Source organism: Poecilia reticulata, linkage group LG19 (genome assembly GCF_000633615.1).
Source record: "Poecilia reticulata strain Guanapo linkage group LG19, Guppy_female_1.0+MT, whole genome shotgun sequence".
NCBI lineage: Eukaryota > Metazoa > Chordata > Actinopteri > Cyprinodontiformes > Poeciliidae > Poecilia > Poecilia reticulata.
Genome location: NC_024349.1, coordinates 7,175,201 through 7,188,373, shown reverse-complemented (window position 1 = coordinate 7,188,373; position 13,173 = coordinate 7,175,201). Strand labels below are relative to the sequence as shown.

Genomic DNA, 13,173 nt, shown 5'->3' with positions numbered 1-13,173 from the left:
GGAATAAGTAATCTTTTGCCAAAAATCATTGCATATTTTTATTGCTGCCATTTTGGTTTGGACAATAAAAATGATTAAAACCACCCTTAATGCCCAGATGCATAGAAAATGTAAAAAAAAAAAAATATTGCAAATATATTCATACCAATTGGATGTTTTATACACCAAAAAATTCCATTTATTTTCCTGGGATTTTTATGTGACTGATCAATGCAAAGTAGGACAAATTTACAGTTGAAGTAAAATATTAATCTTTGAAGTGTTTTGCAAATCRATCTGAAAAACGTTATTGTACTCTAAACGGTACTCTAAACCCCMGAGTCAATTCCTTTCAGGAACAACATTACAATGACAGATGCAAGTCTTTTGGAATATGCAGAACAAAATCTTTCACATTACATAAAAAGTGTCTGTGAATGAAAGAATGAATGGATGAATGAATGAAAATCACAAGACATGACAAACATAATTAGTTGTCAGTTTAGATTGTAGACAAACAAATTCCAGTCTTTTGACTTTCAATCTGTGTCACAACCTTGTTTTATAGACAGGATTTCAGGGTGAAGTAGAGAGTTTTTAGTTGATAAAATCTGACCAGAACATCTTCGTCCTCGTAATTGGTGATAATTGAAAGATTTTTGTCAGCATTGTGTGATGCTGCCTTGATTTGTTCAAACCAACCAACGGTTCACTGCAGAGAACTTTCGCAACATGTCAGACATTTGGTAACTCAGTAAAAAAAAATGTTTTTTATTAAAGTTCAAGTTCACGTCATTCCCCTGTGAAGTTTCATTCACTGTTTTCTCACAGGTCTGTGTTGCTTTTCTTGAATCTCTTTTCAGGATATGAATGACTTTGCTCCCTCATTCAGACAACCCGTCTACAGAGGCATGGTTGCTCCTAATGCTGTCAAGGGAACCATTGTAACCACGGTGATGGCCACCGATTCTGACCCTGCGGTGAGTGTTTGCAGCTGCTCATATTTAATCAAACTATTTTCCTTCTCTTGCTCTTAAAATTGTGCATTGGAATGGAATGATACGGGATAATGATGCTCAGCTTYAGTCCGTGAAAGTGTGTTTTGAATTTGTATCCTTTTCCCTTTTGGAGCCTTACTCTTTTTTTCCCTCTGCTCAGCAGTGGTTCTGTTAACCAAGTTTTTTTTTTTTTTTTTTTAATCCAAAACATTCAATCTAAAACTTACTTGGCTTGTAAAATAAAGAACCAGCTTACTTTAGAGTGTTTATTTAGAGTAATTTGAGATTTGCTGCAGATSGGACAAGCTGCAACATCATTTGAAATGAGCTTTTCTGATTTACGCAATCATTTGTTAAAATGCAGATCTGTGTTATGCAATGCATTGTGGGGGAAAAAAACCCCACCTAATTTTCATGGAATCCTGAAAGCAGCCGCTTGGTGAGTTTTAAAAYCACCTATTGAATAAATGTTTATGAAAAAAGGCCAGACTCAAACACAGAGTTTCCTTACTTTGCATTTCTAAGTCTCTGAACTTATTTTTTATTTTCACATCTGCAAGCAAAATCTTCTCCCGCAATGTTTCGCCATGCGCCTTCTTAAAAGCTTCACTTCCTTTGAATTATGTGCTTGCTGTCCTCTTTCATCAGCTGAATTGATTCAGAGTGCAGGTAGAAGCATCAAAGTAAATTCTCTTGAGCCAAAAAACATCATTATACTCTCCAGGTTGTACGGTTTGAAAGTACTCCCTCAGGCCCAAACAAGGTGCTAATAGCATTTTTTTACTGTATGTATGTATATCTTGATGCGAATGTTTTTGCTCATTGTAGATTCAAAATGCTTTCAAGAATTTGTCTGTTAGGTTCTCCCGACTCATCCATCCATCCATCCATTTTCTTAGTGGGGTTGAGAGGGGTGCAGGTGCCTGTCTCCAGCTAACGTTCCGGGCGAGAGGCAGGGTCATGCGAGAAAACCCACGCATGCACAGGGAGAACATGCAAACTCCATGCAGAAAGACCGGGGCCGGGAATTGAACCCAGAACCTTCTTGCTGCAAGGCAACAGCTCTACCAACTGAGACACTGTGCAGCCCTCTGCCGACTCATTTCAAACTTTYTTGGTAGCAACACATTTAATGGAGACGTTTAACAAGCAGCTCAGCTTTACTGTTCACCAGTGCTGTTCTGATATTAAACCTACATTTTTTTCACAAAACATGATCATTACACTAAAGATTTGCTGCCTTTATTTTCTGTTGGGATCACAAAATTTGTACATTGTGTCACATGAAGTGTCCGTTAACTGCATGAGTTTTTAGTGTATTTTATTAATAAAATTGCTGCCCTGAATCATTTAGTATGATTGAATATGACTGAGTGACCTGTTGCATGTAACCCCTTGTTACACGCGATAAAGATCTTTTATTAGACGCCACAGTGCTGTAGTTAATAGTTAAACGTTTTACAAGGCCAATTTGTCTTTATGTCATTGAGTTGAATCTTTGACTGGATGTTTTCCTTAATCGTCTTGCACTCCGTGGGAAAAATGAGGAAATAAAAAACATATTGAATAGCACCACTAACACTCTTCAACAGTGTTTTAAAGACACACACCCATCATACACACACCCACACAAACACACATGGTATGTCTTTCTATTTGCACAAGGACTTTCCATTGACTTTCATTCATTGTTCTTTCATTTCTATAGACGGAATGTTTGAAACGGTGTCTAGCTGCTAAAATGTATCAAAATATGTTTTTCATCATAGATTTGGTTGATATAAAATCATTGAAATAAAGCTGTGTGACATTATTATTCTTTCCTGTGTGCCTTTAATATAGGAGTGAACATTTTACAGTTTATTTAAAGCTGACTCTATGATATAGCTGACATTTCTAAAACATCCTTCACATGCCTAATAAGCTCCCCATGCAGTTATTGGTAAAATGTGTCAGTCTTTCTGTAAATTTAGCTTTTATTGATGTAGCAAAGTCTCACACTGAATTATTTGCAGAAGTAATGACATAAAGAGAGGTTCAGTGGAGTAATTAATGCCATTTTTTTCAGTTTACTGAATAGTATTTAACTGAACATTTATCTTTTTTAAAAAAAATTTTATCACATCTTGTTCGTCAGAATTTTTTGTCCAGAAGTGCCAGTGAGAATTTTGCTATTCTCATCCGCTCAATCAGTTTAGCGTGTCTGCTTTGGTTTTGCCTTACTTGGTTTGCATTTTCAAACTCTTACAATYTTTTTCCAACGCTCTTTTTTAATCTGCCTCACAGAATAAATATCAGCAGAATTACATGTGTTGAAACTTCGGCATAGAAATAGACGTGAAATGTTTTTCTATTTGCCACCATTCTGTGCAAAATTACTCATGCTAACACTCTGGAGGTTAATTTATGACTATTAAACCTTGAACCCCAGGTGTCCARAATGCTACTGGGTRTTTTTATGTTCAATCATTAGTATTTAAATTTAGGGACAGCGTGACATTTAGCACCGCTCCAAAAGCCGTTTCTCTTCCAACGCTAGATTATGTTTCAAGAAATATTTGTTCGGCTAAGCATAAAAGAGCCAGTTAATCATCTACTGCAAAACCCATCGACATTACGCGTGCTCTGCTTTTCCTTTTCGCAGGGAACCCCCGCAGGTCTAATTCGTTACAAGGTGGACCAGGAGGCCTATCCATATTCTGCCAGTATATTCGATGTAGATGAAGAGAAAGGTCATGTGGTTACCAGAGTAAATCTTAACGAGGAACCCAACTTAAAGTTCAGAGTGAGTACATACACAGTCTCTTTTTGTAAAAAAATAAAAAAAAAAATGCTTAAATTATGTATTTTTTAGAACTGAACTAAATATATGTTAAGGTGGTTTTACGCTCATTACACTTGTACAGGTAGGAACATTGAGGTTGTCAGTTTCAAATTGGAAACACTTAAATTCGCYCTTACTTTTCAATTCATKTCTTCGTGATTCAAATCTGTTTTAGTGTGAAATACAGCAGTAATACTATGTATCATATAAAAGTGACTTGCAAAAGTATTCACAACCTTGAATTTTACATTTTGCCCCACTGCAATCAGAAACKTCAGACGTATTTTTCTTCATAAAATCTCATTGTCCATAAGTAGTTAACTTGTATTTAATTAGTATTGCAACTGTAAACCTGCTAAGATAAGAGTGTCCACCTAAATTTGATTGGCCTTTGATTGAAGTAGAAATGCAGGATTTRCTTAAGATGTCATTTTACTTTGTTTGTGCYGCTGTGTTTAGGTTCTGGATTAAGACTGAGGAAAAAGAAAATTGTTGCAGAGCTGTGACTAAATCTCATTGAACAGCATATAAAATAATTAGGTAATGGTGTCTCAGTTTTGGGTTTCTGTGAGCACTTCTGCACCGTGCAAGAGCAAATTATATATATATATAACTAACTAAAATCAGCTGAGACCGAGCAAAGCTTTTAACTGCCACATAAGCCAAGTTATAACATTTCTTCAAAATGTTATGAGTTAGGAACATTGTATAGAAATGTAAAAACTAATATGAAAGTAAGCCTGTTCTGATTTCATGTTGACTTTTTTCTAGAGTCAACGCTTCTCCTTTGGGTCTTGTTAACATTAGTTACCACCAATTAAATGAAAAAGAAGAAAGTCTGTGCGAGCAGAAAAATAGATATGCCAGAGGGAAACATATGGGATGACATAGTCATAACCCACTCTGTCTTCATCTGCATGCGTCTCTAACAGCTGGTGGTGGTGGCCTATGATCGTGGCGAGCCTGTGAAAGAGAACACGACTCTGGTGGAAATCACAGTGCTTCAGCCCTCTGTTATCCCCGTGTTCACTCGAGAAGAATACAGGTACGCTCTCACACACGCAAACACACATCGAGTGTTTTCTTGTCATCTGAATGTTTTATGCGGCAGCTGCTCGGTTGTTTTGCGAGAAGCGCTTCAGTGGAAAGAGAAGAGCATAAATCTCAATTACACAAAGTTAACACGTTTGAGCGGTTCTGAATGCTGCACAGTTCGCTTACAGAGAACGGGTTCTTCTCATTAAATATTGTTAAAGTGAATTTATAAAGACGTGACTGAAAATCACAGACATTCACTTATTAGAAGCGACTTGAGAAACTTTATTTTTAACTTTCCTCTTAAGGATCAAAAGCAAACAGAATTGCCTCATCTAAATATCTTGCATTGCAATTTTCCACATTGTCACACAACAATAAACTTCATTTTAAATGGGATAAAAGTTGAAAACTTTTGATGATATATATTTTTGGACTTGATAAGCCAGACAACTGACTTTTGTCTGCACACCTTCCCAGTCATACCTGTTGGTGAGAGGATAATGCAATAACATGTGAATAAACCACCTTTGTTAACAGCTTGGCCATGTCTTCCTCTTCACTTTTTTCTGTTTTGTTTACATCCCTAGTAGGCTTTGAATCGATAATTCTGGAATCTGCAGCACTAGAATGGAATGCCATAGATCAAATCATATCCATTGTGTTTGAATGGCCCAGTCACCATCCAGTTCTACTGTGCTTGAGCAAAAAGAAGCATTCATTTGCAGTTGCAGTGAAATCAACCTACAATTAATTTGGTGGTTTAAATGCAAATGCGCAGTACACGTTTCTGATTTTTATTCGTAAGTAAAAATCCCCATCAACCTTCTTTTTTTTTTTTTTTCCTGTTTTGTTTTATTTCACAAAACACACCCACAAATATGTGTTTAGGCTGTGTGTGATTGTAATGGGGCAAAATGTGGCTCTAACATTCAATCAAATGGAAATTTTCTGATTTTGACGTTTGTAAGGAATGCCTTGTTAAATCAAAGCAGGAATAAACCTGGGGTCGTGCTTGTTAACATTTAGTTGTTTAATTCAGTTGTGATTTACTCACTGTACATCTGACACAGATGAGTTTCTTTAAAAATGAATACTTTGACTTGTTTTGAAGCATAAAGTTAACAAAAATAGTCGAAAAATGGATAAGTTTTTGTTTGATCTAAGTGAAAACGCCATAATGACTCTTCTGTCAACGTTCCATTCAGTCTTTGTTTTTGCACTGTCAACAGCCTCAGCAATTACATGTCACAGACCCAGTAACTATTAATTTATGACACTCTSAGCCCATGTGGAAAAACAAACATCAGCTCCCTYCCTCCCAGTCTTAAATCTCACTCTTTCAGTTAGCTATTGGATTCAGGAGGGATCAGCTCGGGTTTTCTTGTGTGTGTTTAGATGCAGATGTAAAAATGGACTATAATCGCCTGCTATTATCTCCTTTTATCTGTCTTTATTTGTCTGCTTTCTTTAGTTTTTACAGAATGAAATTGGTCTGAGTTATTGTTCTTCTTATCAGCGCCACTGTGTAGTTGGAGTTGTGTTTATTCTCTTTTGTAATGCCTGTTTCAATTTGCTTTGCCCGTCAGACAGTATATATATATATATATATATATATATATATATTCATAGACATACACTTTCACTTCTTATGTCTTTCTCCACCACATCTCTTATGTGAATTTGCTGTGGCTTCTACTCACTTTAAGCAACATGTCATTTGTATCAGACAGAAAGGGCTTCCGTGTATCGTCAAAACACATTTTATGGATGTTTATCATAATAGTGTATCTAAAAATTGTTCAGCCATTCAGATTTCTAAGCAGGTGTTTATATAAATCTAATGAGCTTGTTAGTTGAATCCAAACGTCTTAATGTGTTTAACACAAGGCAGCATGAAAATCTTCCTGGCTTCAAGAACAACATGGAAGTGTCACAAAGATGCTGAATTAAGACAGATACGTAGCTTTAAGCCACGGAAAAGTGTGTGGGCATATTTGTGTGGAGTTCAGTATGTATTACCTTCATGTTTTATTTCTCCCCTTTTGATCATTACTCACAACCCCGTAAAGACACATTCTCAGTTCAAAAGCATAACAAATATGTGTTTTTATATTATTATTTGATGCTTGTGAATTCCAAATATCTCTTTCTGAGTGTGGTGTTTCTTTTGTATATCTCTCCGCATGTGAATTTTGCCCTTCTCCTGTAATCTGTGTTTGGTTGCATTTTAATCTTGCGCTTCACTCTGCATTCATGCAGAATGTTTCTGCTTGGGTTTAATTTCTTTAGGGTTTTTCAGCAATTATTTACCCTTTAAAAACTAGAATCACTATTAGCACAGGAAGTTTGTATCATAAGCTGTTACAAAAGCAACAGCAATGGAAATTGCATTTTGTATGACCCCAAGAAAAGCTCATACAGGCAAACAAAAACATCACTGCCATCTTTTTGACTATTGTATTTTTTTATGTGCAATTATACATATAAAATAAATGCATCTTAAATTTTAAAAGGAGAGTATTTTACTGCAATTTCTAGCCTTGGTGTTTGTTATATACCCAATACAGACTTCACATCAAGCACTGTCAACATATATGTTTCTACCACTGCCAAAGCGTTTTTCAGGATCAAACATGCTTTATGTGACTGGGATGGAGTTCAAAAGATTTCTGGATGCAACTGAATTGATGCACCAGTGATACAGCCAATTCTCTCTGCTGAACACAGACACTAAGCACCAGTCAACCGTAGCTTTGGCTCTATTTGCTGTTTGTGCATTTTCAGTCTGTGGGTTGCTCATCTAGTGAAAAAGCTAATAGGCCGTGAAAGAAGTTGTGTTAAATCATTGCTGCAACTGTGTTTAGTCTTGGCTCCCTTTTCTCCTCTCACTGTAAAGGGCTTGTTGCACCTGCAGAATCAGTATGCAGGCAGCGTCGCACATGCATGCATAGTTATTAGCAACCATAGGAAATGATCAACAGGAGGTTAAGTGAGGAAATACTGACATATCATTGAAAGCTCTTTTCTCCTTTTTTTTCTTAATGTATGCATACATTAAAAATGTGTGGATTTTTTTCCCCCTTTATTGAAGTGTTCACACACAGCCACAAGTCCTCCCTGGCATCAAACATCTTGTAACTGCTCACTTTAATTAATCTAATTAGAAAGTGTGTTGAGGGCCCAAAATGCTTCAGACATTCAAAGCCTTGTTTTATTCTTTTTTTAGCAAGAAGTAATATGATCAAACATGGAAATATGTTGCTGTGACTTACATCATTGCGTAAAGAGATAACACAGCAGATTATCACGAGAGATTAAGATAAATTTGACTTTTATTAATCCAGCTTCTGAGCACGGATACATTATATGCACCAAGAACATCGATAACAGTCATGTTTGGCTGCCATCAGAGTAAAATAAAGTATTAAAAAACGTAGGATTTGAATGCATGCATGCATTACAGTGACTATTGGTTATTTGTTTCTTTGCTGGAGCACCAAAATTGAAATAAAGACTAAATATTTAATCTTGAACTGGGAACAGACAAACATTTTGTCAACTTCTGCTTTGCATTATTTCAAAAGTAAATTAACATGACTGAAATATTCAGATCCAGGCATGATCATATTTTTTATTTCAGGGTTTTAGGAAGCAAAAATGACTCGGTTTGTTTTTGTTGCCAGTTTGAAGCAACTAAAACATTTTTCCTGTGTCTGAAACAGCCGATTCCTCATATGCAGTTACATGTTGCTTTGAGGTATAATCTTTAAAGATGTAGTTATTTTAAAACCACTTTTGTTAAACAGTTTTTGTCCTTCCTACATATGCAGTCCTTAGGAAATGTGGAATCAAAGCATGGGGCAGACATGCAGCTATGATTACAAGGCCATGTATGCATTGGGACCAGATCCATTGCAACACCAGGAACATAATAGACACATTTTGTTGAATATGTTGACATGCACACACAAAAATAGTTCAAAAAGCAGCAGAACTTTACTGTTTTCAAGTATTTGTTTTATTTCTGCACTGGATTAACAAAGTTGATTGAACCAAACACGCAGATACAAACATGTCCATCAATCCAGTAGGCGGGAGCAACTTGGAGCAGTTTTTTTTTTTTTTCATTTTTGAATCACATTAGTTAATATTTCACTATAGAAGTTAAAAAACTATATGGACAACATTGAATGTCTTCATGTGATTCTGCAGATTGTGAAAGAGTGAAATGATCTGATTCATTCTGCTAAAAGCATCGGTTAAAGTCAACTAATAAAATCATTACATTTAATCTATAGAAACATATTATGTCAATAAAAAGCATCAAACACAACTCACTAAAGACTTTGAACAGGTTAAGAAGTTCTGCAGAGTAAGTATCACCAACTCGGTGACCGTATTATCTCACAAGCACCTGCTGAAAAGTAATTTAAATGCTGCATTAATTAACCCATAGATAAYGCTTTTAATTTCAGCCTTAATCATACAGATGCTCTGTCTGCACTTATGAATATTCACATATTTTCTTATCTTTAGTGCTTTGGTTAATCAGGCTAATAATTATTTGATCACTTGAAGACACTCACAGACTTGGCTTTTCTTTAGGTTAATATTTACCCATCTTAAATTCATGGCGATTTAAGAAAGTGTTAAATGATGTAGCTTTAAGAGTCATTGATATAGCTGTCATAGTTAAGATATTAAGCAAATAATGGTGGTAATGTTAGTCAGACACGTGACAATATTTTTAAGTTATCTCTTATGTCGGATCTCCAGTTTCATCAACCGTCATGCTGCTGGGAAAAGAGACAGCTAGTTAATGACGTTCAGTCATTATTTAAATATGTTCAAATCAGGAGATACGTGGCACATTTTACTGTAATCAACCCAAAACTCACATAAAAGTCTTCTTTTATTTATGTAGGTTTGCTTTTGTATCGCATAAGCCTAAAGTAAGACCTTTTATTTAATTAAGTTACTGAGTTCTGTTTTTATTTTGTTGTAGCTGCAGATGAATTTGCCTTAAAGGCAATTAATTTGAAAYTTTGTCATGCAGATACATCACTGCCATAAATCACATTCTACATTTTTGTGTTAATATTTAAATATTTTTGTACAGTTGCATGARAATCATGTGAAGAGGGTCAAATGGAGAGAAACAAACTAAAAAAGTYCAAATCGCCAGAAAGCAGCTTTGTGCTCTTCGGAGACGTGGCCAAATGGAGAACTCCTGCTGGATGAGGAAAAACAAAAAGAATTGGGGGCAGCAACAGATGTCCAGAAACCTGACACGTGCCAATTTACTTTTTTTACCCTGAGTTTCCTCTCACAATCTCCTAGCCGACATTTTACACTGATGTTGCTCCCTCCAACCTGTTTCCTTTCATCACTCAACCTTCCCACACATCCCTTTTCCACTTTATCCATGAAGAGCAATTCCTGTTTTCCACATGTGCTGTACCACAAGGTCTTTCCGAGTTTAATTTCATCATCTTCACCAGTTTAGAGGATGTTCGAGATCTCTCTGTGGCTAATCGCTGAGTTTGTGGCTGAGCAGACCACATACAATCGGTTTCCACATGCAGACGCAGCAGGTTTCAGCAGCTTTCTCACTTTTAACCATAACTCCCCCTACACTCCTTTCTGTTCCTGCAATCCTGTATTTCTTTGCATAGGCACAACACTCTCTAACACCCACTTTGATTGGCATCCATGATGCAGATGAGTAAAAAGTTTTCAAATTATTTTTTTTATTATTGATGTGGCATAAACATATTTTCAGTGGAGGAAAAAATCTCATTAATAAATGACAATTTTAGCAAAATTACTAAAATCTGCCATCAGTGATATTTTTTATTTTTTTTGCCTAGATGTTTCTACCTTGACTTCWACCTTTTGTCTTCTCTAATAATGTTTAACAAGGTTGGAACGTACAGAGAATAAAACCKTTGACTATTCTCCTTTGAACAATCTCTCCAAGTCGTCCAGATGCCTTGATCATCTCTGATGAGAATTCATGAGTGATGATTGGTCATAATATTCTGATAATTATCCCGCTAAAAGATCAGTTCTGTGTCAGTTCATCCTTGACAGGAACGTGTTCTAAATKAACTCACATTAAAACYACTTCATTTGTTACAGTTCCAACTAGAAATGGTTTTCTTTCGCCTRTCGCAAATTGTCTGAAATAAAATGATAGAAGTTGGAACCTTTAACGCATTCATTTTGATTAACGGAGCACAGAAAAATAAGCCGTTCAAGAAATTTATCCATCTAATCACACTGTGGAACATTAAACCCGTATGCCATCTGAATTAGYGTTTAAATGAGTGCATGTGAGACGTCCCACTTTACAGGAATTAAGCATACAGACTGCAAACTGTACGGCGCTCTTCTCTGTCATGCGTCTGACCGGTGGGTGATGGGAGCACAGAGTGCTGTGCTGTTTAAATGAGAGTGTAATGTAATGAAACGGTGAAAAGGAAGGTTAAGCACTGCTTTTCAGAGTAAACATCACAAATTATTCGCCACAGAACCCCAACATTTAAAATCTAAAACCAGAGGATATCTGCATTGCAACGAGACCTCCTGACGGGCTGCGGGGGAAAAAAGGTGAACATATGTCATTGTTGCTATGCCAGCAGGCTTTCAGTCCAGCAAGGTTTTTGATTTTACTGCATTGCCATTTGGCTAATTATGCTGTTTTCAAACCGGGAGTTGGKGMATTTATCAAAATATATTCATTTTGAGGATTTAAAAGTCACATTTACAAGCAGCTTGCAAATGTGGATGTAGCAATGCAGTTAATATCAAAACAAAACAAAACAAGCTACTTAGAAGGAAGATCATAAGTGGGGTTCAGTCAGATGAGAGGAGTGAGTTAAGAAATAGGGTGCAGGCAAAGAGAGAAGTGCCTTGTGGCGCAGAGAAGTACAAAATCTTTTTCTTTCAAATACATAAKAAATGCATCATTCCTCATTTTAAATTACGATAGGCAGAGTGAAAACGTGCACAAATTATTTTGAATTTGTTACAATAGCACAACACTTGGCAACAAACTATCTGTTCACAAGATCAATCTCAGATCAGAAGCAAGTGAAGAAAAGATGAGGCACAAAGTTCTGCAATATCAGAGGTTGACGGAGGACGCTGGAAAGAATAGTTTGACATCTGCTAGTAAATGAGGGGAAGAGGGGAAAGGAAAGAACTGCAATTCAGAAGTTTGAGGGGGAAAAAGAAGTGGCATCACTGTCGGCATAGAGCATTTCAAAAAACACATTAAAGTTGACAGGCAGATAGGCAGACGCACGCAGACAGATCAACATACTGCATGATAAGTCTTTAAAATGGCAGATGAGYTGACAGGCTGACAGATTGAAGTAGATTAAGCAAACAAGCAGGTGAAATTGTGAATAGAGAACAGCGCTGATGCAGATGGACAGGAAGATTTACAAAAACTGAAATTGACAGGCAGAGGTAGACTGACACTCTAAACATGACAGACACCGCCCGGAGTCGGTGCTGAGGCAGGCATCTGTGCAGTCACACATGAAGACATCTTTCGTAAGTTTTGTCTCCCTGTTTGTCGGCTCTCGGTTGGCTGASGACTTCCTCTTTTTCAAACAATGTGGCGCAACCTCGAGAGCGTTAATACAACTCCGGTGGAAATACAAAATGACATTGGGCAAAACCGCTGCAGGTGAACAACACTCTCGCTCTAACAGATCAAACAGCTTGCATGCATCTAAAATATATTAGGCCTCCAATATGAATGCCTGAAAGCTTGCAAAATAGCAAGTGTGGCATGAATGCATAAATCTCCACTCCTGCAGCTGTTTGTGACTTTAAACCAAACTTGGTGAAAAGGAAGGCGTCAGAAGGGTGATTCATACTTCTCTGTCTTTTTCTTTTGAATAGGTGGTTGTTGCGCTTGCCTCCGTTTTTTGTTTTTTTTCTTTTCACTGGCCTGTGACAGACGCACTGACATATTTCTTGCCTTTGATCCTAAAATTATCAAACTAACAGATCAAAGGCAAAACTCTGAATGGGCTTCTTAAAAATGCGTAAGGTTCTTGTAACGACAGATTCCTTCATGACGCGACTGGACTGCATATCTTCATTACATTAAAGGGTCAGTGTCAAGTTTTGTGTTCTGTCTTGGACTTAACATGTCACAGTGACTGAAGTTTAGTTGCAGTCAAGAGCAAAGCATGTAAAATATTTAGAAATATTTGAAGTTTGCACAGAAACGAAGCTTAGTAAATAGATAAATTATTCATTGGATCTAATAAAATGTGTTGTTTGCTTCAATATAACTTGCATGTAATGTGACAA

At 36.6% G+C, this 13,173-nt stretch overlaps 1 protein-coding gene across 1 annotated transcript in view; it reads left to right on the top strand.

Moving 5' to 3' along the window:
* Positions 1–13,173, top strand: part of LOC103481331 (protocadherin-15-like) — a 199,721-nt gene that overhangs the window by 126,199 nt on the left and 60,349 nt on the right. Inside the window, exons 21-23 of the mRNA XM_017310687.1 lie at positions 843–959; positions 3,622–3,762; positions 4,734–4,846. Coding sequence (XP_017166176.1) covers positions 843–959; positions 3,622–3,762; positions 4,734–4,846 — 371 coding nt within the window. The remainder of the gene's footprint in view (positions 1–842; positions 960–3,621; positions 3,763–4,733; positions 4,847–13,173) is intronic.